Source organism: Plasmodium berghei (genome assembly GCF_900002375.2).
Source record: "Plasmodium berghei ANKA genome assembly, chromosome: 14".
In the NCBI taxonomy this organism is placed as follows: Eukaryota; Apicomplexa; class Aconoidasida; order Haemosporida; family Plasmodiidae; genus Plasmodium; species Plasmodium berghei.
The window spans coordinates 49,131-67,465 of record NC_036172.2 but is presented as its reverse complement, the minus strand read 5'-3'; the positions used below and the strand labels follow the sequence as shown (position 1 = coordinate 67,465).

Genomic DNA, 18,335 nt, shown 5'->3' with positions numbered 1-18,335 from the left:
ATATATAAAATCACAAATATATTGTTATTGCTAAATAATATATATTCTAAAATACTTAATTTAAAAACTATGAAACGAGGGAATATTATACATTGGTTTAAAGTATTTTTATTAAGCGCATTAATTATTCCGTTGTAATGTACAGTGATATAGTAGTAACACTAATAATAGTAGTAATAGCAATAGATAAACGTATTAAATACGAACAAATCATTAAATTCATTTGATTCGAATACGTTGATATATATATTAATTATATATATTATTAAACTTATAATAATATTAAAATTGTATGTATAAAAGATCAAATGAAATATTATAATACTTATTTAAGTAAGCTTTAATGCGATAATATTATAATTAACACTGCCAAGCAAAATAATATTAATAATTCTATAGTTTTCCATCATAGAACTAAATATAGTTTATTATAAAATATAAAAGCAATCTATATATTTAGAAAATAATTCTAAGGCATTTTTAATGTATGCATGAATTGAAAGCTTTAATGGTAGAAAACATAAAACATAATTAAACTATTTAGAATAAGTAAATCTTATATGGCTATATCCTTGTCTTAAAAAACATACTTCCCTTATCTCTCCTCTCAATGTGCAATATACCAATCTAATACACATAGTTTTCTATTATACTTTAAAATTTGCATCAATAATTATTTATGTGTTATATATTTAATATATACTAAGTATTATTTTAAAAAAAATATGCATTTAAAGACATATTTATGCTTATAAATAACATAATAAATACGGTTTTAGTGCTAATTGCCGTTTTAAACCGTGGGAAATATGTGCAAAATATATTATAAAATCACCCAATAGTGTATATTTTTAAATTGAAGTATATATGAATAAATATAAAGTTATTTATTTATTAAAATGGACTATGAATTTATTCATATTAAATAAAAATAATGTTAAAATTATGATATGCAATTAAAAAAGGGAGCAATGCAACTTATTTTGTAAATGTTTTAATTTTAGAAAAAACTATATTATATATTATAAGAAACAAGTATATACATATTTAATATATTTAAAAAAATTACTATTTATATACTTTTAAGGATTATAGTAATAATAGGATTTTTTATTTTTTAGATTTATACATTATTTAAGTTTCAGGACATTGTTTATGTTCTATATTAAAGCATATGTATAAGATATATTTTAAATTCATTATAAAAGTATATTAATTTTTATAATAATGGTCATATGAGTGTTATTATGGATAAAAATTTATGCAAAATTGTATTATATATACATATGATAATAAATGTTTAAACAAACCCTCAAAATATGATAATTTATCTAACTACCATTAAAGTATATATTGTTCCATATTATCTTTAAATTTATATTAAGAATAATAAAAATAATTTTATTTACAGAAATTTGCTGTATATAGGGTTAAATAATTGTATTACCTATTTTAGTATATATATAACATGATATCCCCTTATCCTAGAAACTATAAATTATATTCATCATAATGGATGATGCTCTAGTATGTACATTTTTTTATGTTATATTTTCTATAATCTTCATTAATTTTTATTTTAATATCATTTTCTTAATACATATTTTTATCATTTTTTTCTAAATGGTTTCTTAGTGTCAAAACTTTGATGTTTTGAGGATGCATTTACCCGCTAAATTAGGCGGAACCGAAAAATGTGAACTTAAAAATATTAGTGATTTCCAAAATTACTGCCCTAATAAAAACTGCAATACTGATCTCGAAAAAATTACGGTTGGATTTTTATGGTTACTTGGAAAATATTATTCTATATCCCAAAATAGAAGTTATAATGAAAATAATACTAATCCATTTTTTCTATATATGATTTCATGGTTTAGTTACAAATTAAGTCAAATCACAGGGCACGATTCCACCACAATAAACGATTTTTATAATAAAAATATAATAAATAATGATAAATATGAAAAATTTATAAGTGATTCCAGTAAATTTACAAAACTTAATGAAGAATTAAATACAAAAAGTGATTTTTTGAATATTAATATTGAAGATCTGTCTAAATTTTATGATGCATTTAAACTATTATGTAGTATGCATGATAAAGTTGCAAGGAATCAAACAGGCGACATACTGTTAAATAATGCTACTAGTTTTGTTGAGAAATATACAGAGCTAAACAATAGATATAATAATGGTATCCCACATACTAAAATATTGTCTGTTTTATTAACTGGTTATAATAATTTAAAAAATGATCATACATATTTTCCATCCATTCTAACAATAGAACAAAAACATCATGTACAAAGTTCTGGAGGTAATTATGGACAAAGTTCTGAACTAATTTCTGAAATTACATCAAGTTCGTCGATAGGAAACAAATTATTTACAGTTTTATCGATATTTGGTGCAATAGCATTTTTTTTAGGAATTTCTTATAAGGTAAATAATAAGGAATTTAAAAATAATTTTCATTATATATATAGAAATGTTAACAAAAAAATCATACGTTTCTTAACATTTTATATTAGTATTCGTTATTTGGATTTCGGAAACGAGTTCAAAAACAACATTTAAGAGGAACGTTAAAAAATATAAAGAAGAAAATGAATTATTAATATATGATTCAAAGAGAGTGACTATTTCAGGAATAGTAATGATGATTTATATATTTAAGAAACTGTCTATTTAGAAATAATTTTTGTATAATTTTTATATAGTTTTTATGTTGTGGAGCCCATATTCGGTTAGGATTAAGTATTATGTCTTTAATTTTTTATAATTTGAACACTAATTTAATATATGCACTATAGTCGTGTGTTTAATTTCGAGAAGTAGTTCAAAATACCAAATATGCAACCCAAAAGTGGATATAAACATTAATGTAAAAGGGGTTGTATAAAATTTTTTCATAAGTTATAATATATACAATTGCGTGTTAATATAGATTTAATATGATTAAAAAAAATGTTCATGTTGCATATATTAATATAGATATTGACTATTATATAAGCCTTGACAACCCATAGTTATATTGAATTATGGATATCATAATATGTTTCTTTATTTGATGAAAATTTTATTTAATAAAACATATGATTTATATCATATTTATTTTGATTTAAATCGTGTTATTCAACTGAACTGTAATAATATAGATCCATAGATAATCGATCGAGATTCGACAATACAACATTATCTATAAAAGGTTGTTATGCTTCTAACATTTTTTGAAGTTTTAATTGTAGTTATTATTATCTTTTTGTTTTACATTTATATTATAATTAATTAGTACTAATAAAAGTTTATTTATGCACCATAATTTATTTATCATAAGGCTTAATAATAGATTAATCATTATTAATTTTTTATTTTGAAGCATAAATAAATTATATTTTAAAATATTTAAAAAATAAAATACAAGTATATTAATAAAATTTCATATCATATTTGGTTCTAATAATTATAAATAATATGATAAATATGACTAGAGTTATTATTATATATCTATACATATAAACTAGTAAAATGTTTTAATAATAACTAATATTGTAATATTGTTTTATTGTGGAAACTTCATATAATTAAATATTATCGAAAAGGCAAATAATAATTAATTTAATTTAAACTAACAATATTTTTATTAGGTTATCATATATGAATTCATAAATATGTATTATAAATATATCGTTTTACGAGATAGTATATATATTCTAAAATGGTATACTTTAAACAATGTAACACGGAAATATTATACTTTGATTCAAAATATTAATATGAATCGAATTAATTATTCCGTTGCACTATACAGTGATATATTAGCAAAATCATAATAGTAATAACAATAGATAAAGTATTAAATACGAACAAATCATTAAATTCATTTGATTCAAATACGTTGATATAAATTCATTATATATATTATTAAACTTGTAATAAGATTAAAATTATATGCACAAAAAATCAAGTGAAATATTATAACACTTATTTAAGTAAGCTTTAATTCGACAATATTAGAATTAACGCTACCAAACAAAATAATATTAATAATTCTATAGTTTTCCATCATAGAACTAAATATAGTTTATTATAAAATATAAAAGCAAACTATATATTTAGAAAAGTAATAATTCTAAGGCATTTTTAATGTATACATTAATTGAAAGTTTTAATGGTAGAAAATATAAAACATAATTAAAATATGTAGAATAAGTAAATATTATATGGCTACAGCTTTGTCTTAAAAAATAATACTTCCCTTATCTCTCTCCTCTCAAAGTGCAATGAACAACCTAATTACGTATAGTTTTTTATTATACTTTAAAATTTGCATCAATACTTATTTATGTATTATATATTTAATATTTACTAAGTATTATTTAAAAAAAAAATTATATTTAAAGGCTTATTTAAAGTTATAAATAGCTTAATAAATACGGGTTCAGCGTTAATTTCCTTTTTAAACCGAGGGGAAGATGTGCGAAATATATTATAAAATTACCCAATAAAGAATACTTTTAAATTGAAATATGTAGGAATAAAAATAAGGTTATCGGACTTATTAAAATAAATTATGAATTTATCTATATTAAATAAAAACAATATTAAAATTATATAATTTGGATATATAATGGAGCATGCAACTTAATTTGAAAATGCTATGATTTTAATAAAACATTGGTATATATATTAGAAGCAAGTGTATAAAAATTTAATATATTTAAAAAAATGACTATTTATATATTTTTAAGGATTATAATAACTTTCTTAATTTTTTGATTTATGGATTATTTAAGTTTTAGGTTGTTTATGCTCTATATTAAAACATATGTTTAAGTATATATTTTTTAAATTCATTATAAAATTCCTTAATATTTTATAATAAAATTAATTATGTAGGATACTATTAGTAATATTGACTTTATGCATAAATTGCATTATATATACATGTGATTAAATATTTATTAAACCAACCACAATTTAAGGCAATTTAGGAAATGTCAATAACAGTAAATATAATATTTCTTTATTAATATTATTGTATTATTATTCCATATTAATTTTAAATTATTATTAAATTTTTCAATGGGTTTAATACGATAAATGTGATATAGGAGGCTCATTTACAGTATATATATTTTATATAAAAACAATATGATATCAATCTATATATTAAGAACAAAATTATATTACAATGGACGAGAAAGGAATGGTAAATAATTTTATTTTATAATAAAACATGGCTATCCTTTATTTTATTTTGTTTGATTTGCCTATAAATTACATTAAATTTTATTCAATAAATTTTGTATTAATACATATTTTTATTAATTTATATAAACTTTTTCTCAGTGCGAGTTATTTCTTGAAGCTGATAAATTTTTTAATGGTAAATATGTCATATTGAATAAAATTAACGGATCTTCATCATACAAACGATATTGCCACAATAAAAGAGCATGCTTAAGTAGGGATGAAGGTATTGGTGCTTTGAGTGAGGGTTTATTTATGAAGCTTTACACTAATGAAAAGAAGTATTCTGAACATTTTATGATGTGGTTAGCTAATAAGTTATTTAAGATAGTCAAAGACAAAGACAATATCAAAGCTAATAAAATGACTTTAAGTTCGGCTTATGACGAATATTTAAAGAACAATATGGGTAATTTTAAACATTGGAATCTTTTATATAATCAAAGGGATTTGAAAGATGTTAATCTTAGGTATATGTGTGAATTGTATACGTTACTTAATTATATATGTAATACAATTGCATATTATAAAAAAAATAAAGAAAAACCTTTGGACCTTCGTCAGCATTCTGTAAATTGTCTTAATCAATATAGAAACCTATACAAGTCTTTTTCTGGACGTGATTTATATCTATCTCTGTTGGAAAAATTAAAAAAAATATATGACGACTTTCGAACTTCTGCTATTGAGAATAATACTGATAAAAGATATAATATAAAAAGTCGTCTTCTAGAACTTACGCCAATAAATGAAAAAGATTCACATTCTACGAAACATTTTAAAACATTTGATTCCAACGGTCCAGAGCGTATACCAAAAAATAAAGATAATGCCAAAAGTGTTCAAGATAAAGCAGTAAAAGATACAACCACACAAAATAGTAAAAATCAAGGGGGGGATAAAAGTAGTCAAAATAGTACCCCTAAAAATACAGGTGATAATTTAAAAGATTTGGAGGTTAAATCTCAACAGAAGCAAAACATTCAATTGCCAAAACATGATGAACCTTCATTAAAAGGTGATTCCCAATCCTTAAATCTTGGCAGTAAGCATACAGGTACTCAAAAAGCTCCAAGTGATCAAACAAATCCAAGCAACGAGTCAGAAACTAATCAAGGTAAAATAGATATATACCAAAACCTAAAAGATATTCACGATGTTTTTGATTTGTCAACTTTAAAAGAATATGGGAATTTAATTAAAATCTATATTGAAGAATACAGAGAATCTGTTACTAATTCACTTGATGATATTCGAAAAAAATTATACGATAATGTATTGCCTATTTTAAATGATGCTTATAGTACTTATGCAGATTATTATAAAAATTTTGATATAATGGAATACATTAAAGAAGGATTGCAAGCAAATGAAAGACACCAAACTGAAACATTAGAGGATAACCCACCAATTAAAGAGGATGGATTAGAATATGCTCCTCCTTTACCAGATAGCGGAACATCAGATGCCGAAAAAAAAAAAGCACAAGATACGCAAACACAAATGTTAGGTGATCAAGGAAATGATCATTTACAAGAGTCATTTTTTACACAAAAACTTGGATCACCAAATAGTGAACAAGAACAAATTTCAGATATTTCCTCTGAGGAACAATTTCAATCATCAGACGATTCTATCAATATAATGCCTCGTCTAGAAATTGGAGCAAGAACCATTAAAGCCGATGTACAAAAAGGCATATCTGAAATAGGATTTCCAGGAAATTTATTTAAAGAATACAAATTAGTTGTATATTCAGTTATAGTTATTGCAACACTTGTTATTTTAGCAGTTATGTATAAGGTAATAGAAAGAAAATTATTAAATAGAAAATTAAAAAATATGTATTACTACATATTTTTTGTATGCATAAAAAACAAATAACTATATATTTTTACTATTTTTATGTTAGTATTCCTCATTTGGGTGGAGAAAAAAGTTGAAGAAAAAAAAAAATATGAAAAAGATTAAAAAATTGTGTAATGAAAATGATACTGAAAGGAAGTTGCAAATACATTAATCGAAAATAATCAATGGAATAATTATAAATTGAGTTAATAAGAAAATGGTATTATTAAGTATATAGAAACATATAGAGGAAGATTATATGGCAGGGTCCTGAGTTACATTTTTATTTAATTTTTTATAATTTGATAATATTTATTTATCTATAAAAGTTTACTAAATGTGATTATAATAGAAAAAATAATTTAAATGTATATAGTAATACATTATAAAAAATAAAAAAATATACATGTCATATTCCAAAATTCCAAATATCTAGACGAAGAAGGTTTACGGTTTATAGTTTGGGTTATATTGAATTATATATATCATAATATGTTCATTTTATGAATATTTTTATTTAATGAAACTGTCTATTTTTATTCTACATTTATGTCCTATTTAATAGTATAATTTCCCAACGTGCTGTTACAATGGTAGGAAAATAAATAAACTGTTATCTTATATTATTTATATTTATGTTATATTTGATTTTTTCTATGAATAGATATGAAATTGTTTTTTAAAGCAAATAGCGTTTTAGTTAATTTATTATAATGTTCATATATATGTGCATAAAATACATTGGCAATATGCTTTAAATAACAATATAAAAAATTATTACGTATACCATAACATTTGTATTGAATCACTCTGATCACTTCATTAATTTCATTACTATAAATTGTATTAAGATCAAATATCACTTCCAAATAAAAATATATGTCATGATACTATTTACAATAAACAATAAGTCGTGATACTATTGGAAATAAAGAATAAATCACGATTAATTTTTACTATAAAGGATATATATGTATTATATGGGCAATATGTTTTTTATGGTAACAAATGGAGAAATATCGGAAAAAAAAAGTTGCTTCAATGGTGTGTCGGAATTAAATCATTCTAAAGGAAGCATGTGGATATATCTAATTTTTGAATTGAAATATTAAATAGACATATTTTAATAAATCCAATATATGATTACATATATATATGGGATACACAAATTAAAATAAAATGTTACAAAAAAGGGATATTTATAACATAAAGATATTTAAATGTCTCGAATTATTTAAATTTGTTTAATTATATTAATTATATCAATTAATTTTTACAGAGTGTGTGATATACTTGAATTTGTGGTTTATTCTCATAATTTATCATAAAAATAGATAATATGAATCAGTAACTACAGTGGAATATTGATGGATACTCTGCTGTGGTATAATTATATGGTGATGGTTTTGTATCACTTTTTATTGTTGATGTATTTTTATTATATGATATTGTATTAGGGTTTTGTTTCACTGTCCGATAATGTTTTTTTAGTAATTCCATTCTTTTGATAATGGATTACACCAAACGTAGTACCAAATGCTAATGTTGCAAATAAAGTAGATATAACTGCAGCTTTGTTATTTTGAACTTTTCTAATAAACGAATTATTAGCATTTTTTTTATTCTGTTTATAATTTCCGGGTTGGCTTCAACGTAATTATTAAACCCTGGGGTTAATACATTTATGCCCAATAAAAAGGCGACAAAATATAATGATTTTGTTAATTCATGTTCGCATAAGTAAAAAAAGTATAATATAATAATATTAATAATAGGAAAAAATATATAATAAATATATCAAGCGAATTAATGTAATTATAGAGTTTATTATAACAATAAGATAAAAAATAAAATGCAATAAATAATATTAAGATAGGAATATTTAGTGTTTTTGGTAATTAAAAAATGTTCATGGTCCCGATTTAATGCTGCAGGTTTATGAGTCTGAATTTAAAAGAGTATATAAATTTTAAATAATAAGTCAGATATATTTCGTTCATTATTATAAATAAAGTGATTACATATCTATCTATGGAAACCATACATTATTTGAATTTGATAAACGACTTCAAAGACGATATTTAAGAGAAAAAATAAAAAATATAAAGAAGAGAATGAATCATTAATATATGATTCGAAAAGAGTGACCATTTCAAGAATAGTAATAATGGTTGATATATTTTAAGAAACTGTCTATTGGGAAGTAATTTTTGCATAATTTTTATATAGTTTTTATGTTGTGGGTTAGGGTTAAATGTTATATTGTATTTAATTATTTATAATTTGAGCACTAATTAAATATATATATACTATACACGTATGCTTAATATTGAGATGAAGTTCAAAAGTCCAAATATGCAACCAAAAAAGGGGCATTGTTATTAATATGAAAGGGGTTACATAACATATTTTATAAGTTATAATATATATAGTTGAGTGTTCATGCCGATTTAATATGATTAAAATAAATGTCTATATTGTATATATTAATTCATATTGTGCTATGTCATAATTCCTATTATATAAGCCTTGATAACCCAGGGCTATATTGAATTATGGATATCATAATATGTTTCTTTATTTGATGAAAATTTTATTTAGTAAAATTTATAATATATATCATATTTATTTTGATTTAAATCGTGTTATCCAACTGAACTGTAATAATAGATATTCATAAAATATAGATTCATAAAATATCAACCGTGAATCGACAATACAACGTTATCTATAAAAGGTATTTTATGCATCTAACATTTTTTTAAGTTTTAATTGTAGTTATTATTATCTTTTTGTATTTTACATTTATATTATAATTAATTAGTACTAATAAAAGTTGATTTATGTGCCATGATTTATTTACCATAAGGTATAATAATAGATTAATAACTATTAATTTATAAATTTGATAGCTTTGAGGTATAAATAAATTATATTTTAAAATAGTTAAAGTATAAGTATATTAATAAAATTGAATGATATAGTTTGTTCTAACAATTATAAATAATATGATAGATATAATGCATCATTATTATATGACTATATATATGATCTAGTAAAATACCAATAATTAATATTGAAATATTGCTATATTATGAAACCTTCATATAATTAAATATTAATTTTATGAGAAGACCAACCATAATTAATTTTCTTTGAACTAATAATATTTATATTAGATTATTATATATACACAAACTTATAAATATATTTTTTAAATATAATGTTTTTACGAGACAATATAAATGTTCTAAAATGTTATATTTTAAAACAATGAAATAAGGAAAAATACTAATTGGATTAAGTACTTCTCTTGAGTGAATTAATTATCTCATTGTAGTATATAGTGATATACCAGCAGCATCATAATAGTAATAAAAATATATAAACGTATTAAATGTGAAAAAATCATTAAATTCATTTGATTCAAATATGTTGATATATATTAATTATATATATTATTAAAGGTATGATAAGATTAAAATTGTATGCACAAAAAATCAAATGAAATATTATAGCCTTTAACTAATTATACCTTTAATGTGATCATATTAAAACTAACATTACCAATCAAAATAATATTAATAATTTTATAGTTTACTTAATAATACAGTTTTTCATTATGAATCTGAATTAATTATTATAAAATATGTAGTACAATATTATTTATTAAAATTTAAAAGCAAACTATATATTTAGAAAAGTAATAATTATAAGTTATTTTTAATGTATACATTAATTGAAAGTTTTAATGGTAGAAAATATAAAATATAATTAAACTATGTAAAATAAGTAAATATTATATGGCTATATCCTTGTCTTAAAAAACATACTTCCCTTATCTCTCCTCTCAAAGTGCAATATACCAACCTAATACACAGTTTTCTATTATACTTTAAATTTTGCATCAATACTTATTTATGTGTTATATATTTAATATTTACTAAGTATTATTTTTAAAAAAATATACATTCAAAGACTTATTTAAGCTTATAAATGGCATAATAAATGCGGTTCCAGTGCTAATTGACGGTTTAAACCGTGGGAAAGATGTGCAAAATATATTATAAAATCATCCAATAAGGTATATTTTTAAATTGAAGTACGTATGAATAAAAATAATGTTATTGAAAATGTTAAATATAATTGAAATGGATATATATTAAATAAAAACAATATTAAAATTATGTACATGCAATTAAAAAAGGTAACAATGCAGCTTATTTTGTAAATGTTATAATTTTAGATTATATTATATATTATAAGAAATAAGTATATAAAAATTTAATATATTAAAAAAAGCTATTATTTATATACTTTTAAGGATTCTAGCAATAATGGAACTTTTTATTTTTTAGATATATACAGTATTTATGTTTTAGAAAATTTTTTACTAAAAAGGAGATGGTATAGGTTTTTTATGTTCAAACATACTTTAAATTCATTATAAAAGTATATCCATTTTTATAATAAAGTTATACGATGTTTTATTAATAATAGTCTTTTTTGTATAAAATGCATCAAATCTATATTTGATCAAAATTTTATTAAACAACCCTCTATTTAAGGTAATTTAACTAATTATCATAAAAAAGAATATAACGTTTCTTTAGTAATAATATTATTTTATTATTCTATATTAATTTAATTATTGAAAAACATATATATTTAATTACAGACAATTACTATACATAGGGCTAAATTATTTGCTTCATATCTGGGGCAGTGTATATAAAACAGAATGATTTTGCTCAATTTAAAAATCAAAAACAAAATTCCATTACAATGAATGACTATGTGGTATATGCATTTTTTAATAATAATAATTTCCTTCACATTTTTTGATATTGTATTATATATAAATATCATTAAACTTTATGTTAATAAAATTTTCAATAATGCACATTTATAATAATTGTTTTTAAATGTTTTTTTTAGTGTAGAAGGTTTCTTCTTGTAAGGAACTGGTTTCCCGATCAATTGGTTAATGGAGAGTATACATTTAATAATGATGATGAAAATTTCAAAAAGTATTGTACTAGTAATCAATGTAGTAGTAACCTCGAAAAAATTAATGCTGGATGTTTATTTTTGTTTGATGCATTTTTTAAGGATTCTTCTTCGTTTAAGTATCATAATAACATCGATATTGTTGAATACATTATGATATGGTTAAGTTATATGTTGAGCCTAAAGGAACAATCAGGATCGACGACGAATCTAGAATATTTTAATAAAACATATATAAATAGTAATGAAAAGTATACAAATTCTATAACAGATGTTACGGAGTATAGTAGTTATAAGGATCTTATAGATAAAAAACATGATTTGACGAAAGTGGATATTAAATATATATCTAAATTTTATGCTCCATTTAAATTATTATGTGAAATGTATACTAATTTTGATGAAAAGACATTACATTGCTCAATTTGTTCGGAAAATGCTAATAAATTTGTTAATAAATATAAAGAAATGAGTAAAAATTCTGTTATTACTAGTAATAGTTCCTATAAACAACTATTGTCGACTTTATCAAATGAATATAATAATTTTAAAAATTATTGTAATAGTAAAGGTGGTAATTGTAAAAATTATCCACCCCTTGAAACGATAGAAATAAAAACTTCTGCACAAAATTCTGACCAAATTTCTGAGCAGCTTTCTACACAAGGTTCTGAACAAATTCCTGAACAGCTTTCTACACATGGTTCTGAAGTTACATCATCAAATTCTTCGATAACAAACAAATTATTACTAGTTTTATTGATATTTGGTGCAATAGCATTTTTTTTAGGAATTTCTTACAAGGTAAATAATAAGGAATTGAAAAATTATTTTCATTATATATATGCAAACATTAACAAAAATATCATACGCTTCTTAACGTTTATATTAGTATTCGTTATTTGGATTTCGGAAACGAGCTCAAAAACAATATTTAAGAGAAAAAATAAAAAATATAAAGAAGGGAATGAATCATTAATATATGATTCAGAGAGAATGATTATTTCAGGAATAGTAATAATGATTTATATATTTTAAGAAACTGTCTATTTAGAAATAAGTAATTTGGGGTCATATTTTTTATATAGTTTTTATGTTGTAGAATCCATATTCGGTTAGGATTAAGTATTATATTGCATTTATTTTTTTATAATTTGAACACTGATTAAATACGTGTACAATTTACGTATGTTTAATCACAAGATGAAGGCCAAAATTCAAAATATGCAACTAAATGGAAATAATCTAATATGAAAGGGACCAATACCATATTACCCATAAAGTATAATATATATAGTTGAGTGTTCATGCCGATTTAATACGATTAAAATAAAATATCTGTATTGCATATATTAATATAGATATTGATTATATATGAATTCATATTATGCTATATCATAACTGCCTATTGTATAAGTCTTGATAACCCAGAGTTATATTGAATTATCCACATCATAATATACAATACATTTCTTTATTTGGTGAAATATTTTATTTAGTAAAACCTATTATTTGTACCATATTGATTTTAATTTAAATCATGCTGTCCAACTGAACTGTAATAATAGATATTCATAAAATATAGATTCATAAAATATCAACCGAGAATCGACAATACAACGTTATCTATAAAAGGCATTTTATGCATCTAACACTTTTAATAATCAATAAAAATATCCATATTAATAAGAAATTGTATTATAGATATATGTATACTATCCTTTTAATTTTCGATTATGTATAGTATAATTTTATGCTAATGTTTTAAATTCAAATAATATAAATCGTTCTATATACATTAATTTATTTACTACAAAAGCATAATATTAGATCAATCATTATTAATTTTTAAATTTTAAAGATTTGAGGTATAAATAAATTGTATTTTAAAATAGTTAAAAGATAAGTATATTAATAAAATTTCATATCATATTTTGTTCTAATATATTGCCTAATATTTTTTCTAACAATTTGTCTAGTGATTTTTCTAATAAAATACCTAATAAATTGTTTAATAATTTTTATAATAATTTTTTTTTAAATTATAAATAATATGATAGATAGAATAGCGTTATTATTATATGCCTGTTTATATAATCTAATAAAATACTACACTAATAACTAATATTGTAATATTGTTTTATTGTGTAAATTTCATATAATTAAATAATAATATTAATTTTATCGAAAAGGCACATAATAATAAATTTTCTTTGGACTAATAATATTTATATTAGGTTATTATATATATACAAACTTTAAATTTATAATTTAAATATAATATATGTTCCAAAGTGTAATAATTTAAAACAATGAGACACGAACATATTCTACATTGATTTAAAGTATTTATATTAAGGGTATTAATTATTCCGTTGTACTATACAGTGATATATCAGCAACATAATAATAGTAATAACAGTATATAAACGTATTAGATAGGAACAAATATATTATGTTAATTTGACACACTACATGGGTATAACTTCATTATATATATGATTAAAGATATGATAAAATTAAAATTGCGTGCATATAAGATCAAATGAAATATTATAACGTTTATTAAGTATGTTTAATGCGATAACCTTAGACTAACCGTACCAATCAAAATAATATTAATAATTCCATAATGTTCGTTAAAAATATTCAATACATAATACATTTTAGGTTACACGTATCAATATGAACCTAAAATAGTAACTCATGTTGTATTGCTTTTAAAATTTATAATTATCAACTAGTCAAAAGTTATGTTAATATTATAAAAATACTAATTTAAAAGTAAATGGAATCATAATAATTACGTTTATTTTATTTTATAATTTTAAATAATATTTAGCATTTATTTATACATTAAATAGTTAATGTGTGTGAAAAAGAATAATATATATTAAATACCTTTTTAAAACCTCTTTATATATCATGGTTTGTTTAAAATTGAATTATATTGAATAGTTTATATTCCGCGCTCTATAGGTTTTTAAACCTATATAAAGATAGATAAATTACGCCCATAAAATATTAATAAATAAAATTTATGTGTAGAGAAAATTTTGGATGTAAATAAAGTTATTGAAGAGAATTAAAAAAAAAATTATATATATTAATAATAATTTAAAAGTTATGCATATACACTTAGAAAATAGGACAATGTAATTTAATTTTCAAATACTATGATTTGACCAAAATTTGCATTATATTAGAAAAAGGTATGATGAACATTAAATGAAAGAATGGGCGTAAATAAAATATTTGCACAAATTATAACACTTATATTTGTCTGTTGACAAAATTAAATACCTGCATATGAATCTTTATATAAAGAATATATGAGCAAATTATATACAAAGTAAGAATTCATAAAACGGAAAAAAGAGGTTTTGTGATGGTAATTTAAAATAGGTGTCATCCATGAAAACAAATGAATTTTTTAATATATGTATCAGAATATTAAATTGTTTAAAAGATACAATGGGAAATATATGTTTATACATTATAAAAAATATTTTTTAAGTGCATAATAACTATCAATTTTGATGCTTTATTTAGTATATTAATAAACATTGGGACAAAAGGGGCATTCACATTCATCTACGAAAAAAATGGATAAATGTATATAAGAAATGTTTCAATTTTTTGGAAGATGGATATCATATATTATAAATATGTGTATTTATCCAGAGTATATTTTTTGATAAATGTTAAAATGAGAATAACGCAATAAAAATGTAAAATAAATGATGAAATAAGATTATTATGCTATTAAATTGTTTATATTGCTTTACAGAGGTAACATAGGTAATATCAATTAATTCGTCTTTTTTTTAATTATAAATCCAGATAAGTTAAAATATATTTTTCTAATTTTTCCTTTTTAATATCCTCTTCCGAATCAATATCAATTTTTAATGAATTTGAAAATTCGGAGATTGTGTTTATATATGTTTTTTGATTGGCATTGTTGTGGTCATTTATATTTGTTGAACCACAGACCATTATAGTTGTGTCTTTTGATATCTACAAAATGGATATAAAAATACATCATTTGTATAAATTATGGTGCAATCATTTAATATGAACAGAAATAATTTTTACTTCAACTTTTGTGGCTAAAGCATAAGGATATTTTGGAGATGATTGCGTAGGATTTCGGTAACGTTGTTGTATGATTATTAAATTTGGATTATATATATGAGTAATTCTTCCTAAAAAAATTATAAAATTGGATACATAAAAATAAAATACTATGGAATTAGCACAATAAAAACCCCAATTTTGGATCATATAAAATTGGAAATAATAAAGCAAGAAACGACGCATAAGGAGTAACAACCATGCATTAAATAGAATGATTATTTTTTTTGTATACCATTAATAAAGTTTTCATCATAATATTGATCACCATGTGGATTCCATAGTTTGTTTACTATATCATTATACTAATGGCAAAAAATATATAATAATTTTTTTATTTTGGGTTAACTTTATAGATTGTAATATTTTTCTCTTTAATTCATATTTTATCGGGGGTTCGAATTTTAAAATTAAGTTTTTCAATGTATGCATTTTCATGTTTCTTAAAATATATATTTGTATCAAAATCAATATCAGTAATTAAATCGTAATTATCTGTATTTGTACCATGGTGTTGTAAAAGTGACTCAGGTATATTCATACGTTTTGTTGCTTGTTCAATTTCTTCAGGATCTGTGCATAATAGTGGGGTGTTTTGTTCATGTCCTTTATCCGATTCATCATTGGCCAAAATGGATATATTTTTAATTAATATTTACATTTTTAATTGTAAAAAAAATAATTTGTAAAAAAATAATTTGTAAAAAAAATAATTTGTAAAAAAAATAATTTATAAAAAAAATAATTTGTAAAATGGTATACTAACTATCCAAAGTTATACAGGTGTGTATTTACATAAATATGTATATAATATTCTCTTATATGAAACACATATATTGTCCTATTTGATTACACAAATTTGCCTAGAGTAACTTTTTCTAGAGAAAGTTCAGCTGCAAGGGTTTTACGGCTCATATATATGAATACGGTTAAAAGAGAAACCCAAATTTTAATGTATCCTTTATTCATTTTGGACATGATAAATAAAACGTTAAAAATATATTAGGATTTTTTAAAAAAAATTAAATATAAAACACGAAAAGTTGTACAAATATAATTAAAAAGGAAGCAAAAGATCATCCAAGAATATTGTTAAAAATTAATATTTATTTAAAAAAATAAAGATTAATACGACTATTTAATTATTAATGCGCATACTTAATTGAATTTATAAATTCAATATATTTTTTATTTAAATTGTTCTTTATAAGAAAACAATAAAAACCAATGGTCTCCCCAATACTGAATATCAAAAAATAAATAATATAAATATTATATATATTGCATTATGAATACACAAACTTTTTATCATGGTTCGTTAAGCTAAAATAAAAACTAAAATTTGTAAGATATTCATACATATGGGGTTAATATACCTTATATTTGCAAGACATCGAACAAAAGCAATATTATACACTACCAATTGTGTGTAACTGATAGCAAAACTACCATTTAAAATGCAAATAGGAATGATTATAAAAAATATATTAACTTTAATATAAAATTTGATATATATGATTTGAATATGATGATATTTGTGGATACATATGCCAATGAATAAGCGATTATGGGAGAAATACATTATAATAAGATTATATAAAAGTAATAGTTTTGGTGTTTTTTTCATTAGTTTTGGTATAAAGCATGTCTTTACATTTTAAGCATTAAAAGAGACTAATTTGAGGTTAAATTGCTTATTATGGTTGCAATTGCACAACTACAATAATAATATTACAAATTCATCATAAAATTTATAATAAATCCTGTTTTATGTGATATTTTTTATTATTTTTAATTTCAAATTTACTAAATAAAATGTTTGCAATTTAATTCTTAAGTTGATAAAAATGATGTATCCTTAATAGTATTGATACCCATTTTGTTATGTAAATTAGTGTGAATTATAAAATATGTTTTTATATGCAAAACAAATATTTATATAATAAGGATTGAAACAAAAAAAACAAAAACAAAAAAAAATGTAAAATTGCAAATATTTAAAACATAATGGGAAATTTTTTATGTGATTTTATTTTGTATGTAATTATAATACCCATTGATGTATTAATTTGGTATTATAAATT

General features: G+C 21.3%; 3 protein-coding genes and 1 pseudogene across 3 annotated transcripts, besides 1 other annotated feature; 3 read left to right on the top strand and 1 right to left on the bottom strand.

Moving 5' to 3' along the window:
* Window positions 1-1,512: 1,512 nt before the first annotated feature.
* PBANKA_1400300 (BIR protein) lies at window positions 1,513-2,621 on the top strand (the record flags this gene model as incomplete). The annotated part of the gene is made up of 3 exons (XM_034567317.1): window positions 1,513-1,527; window positions 1,636-2,445; window positions 2,535-2,621. 3 exons carry the CDS (start codon window positions 1,513-1,515, stop codon window positions 2,619-2,621), a joined length of 912 nt encoding a protein of 303 aa, XP_034423826.1.
* Window positions 2,622-5,197: 2,576 nt separating this feature from the next.
* On the top strand, window positions 5,198-7,276 carry PBANKA_1400200 (BIR protein; the record flags this gene model as incomplete). Its single annotated transcript, XM_034567316.1, has 3 exons — window positions 5,198-5,215; window positions 5,356-7,059; window positions 7,169-7,276. The coding sequence occupies 3 exons, from the start codon at window positions 5,198-5,200 to the stop codon at window positions 7,274-7,276; spliced, it is 1,830 nt and encodes a 609-aa protein (XP_034423825.1).
* Window positions 7,277-11,889: 4,613 nt separating this feature from the next.
* On the top strand, window positions 11,890-13,093 carry PBANKA_1400100 (BIR protein; the record flags this gene model as incomplete). The annotated part of the gene is made up of 3 exons (XM_034567315.1): window positions 11,890-11,904; window positions 12,043-12,918; window positions 13,007-13,093. 3 exons carry the CDS (start codon window positions 11,890-11,892, stop codon window positions 13,091-13,093), a joined length of 978 nt encoding a protein of 325 aa, XP_034423824.1.
* A 2,510-nt stretch (window positions 13,094-15,603) lies between these two features.
* Window positions 15,604-17,220, bottom strand: PBANKA_1400096 (annotated as a pseudogene).
* Window positions 15,604-17,220: a sequence feature (fam-a protein, pseudogene).
* Window positions 17,221-18,335: the final 1,115 nt, after the last annotated feature.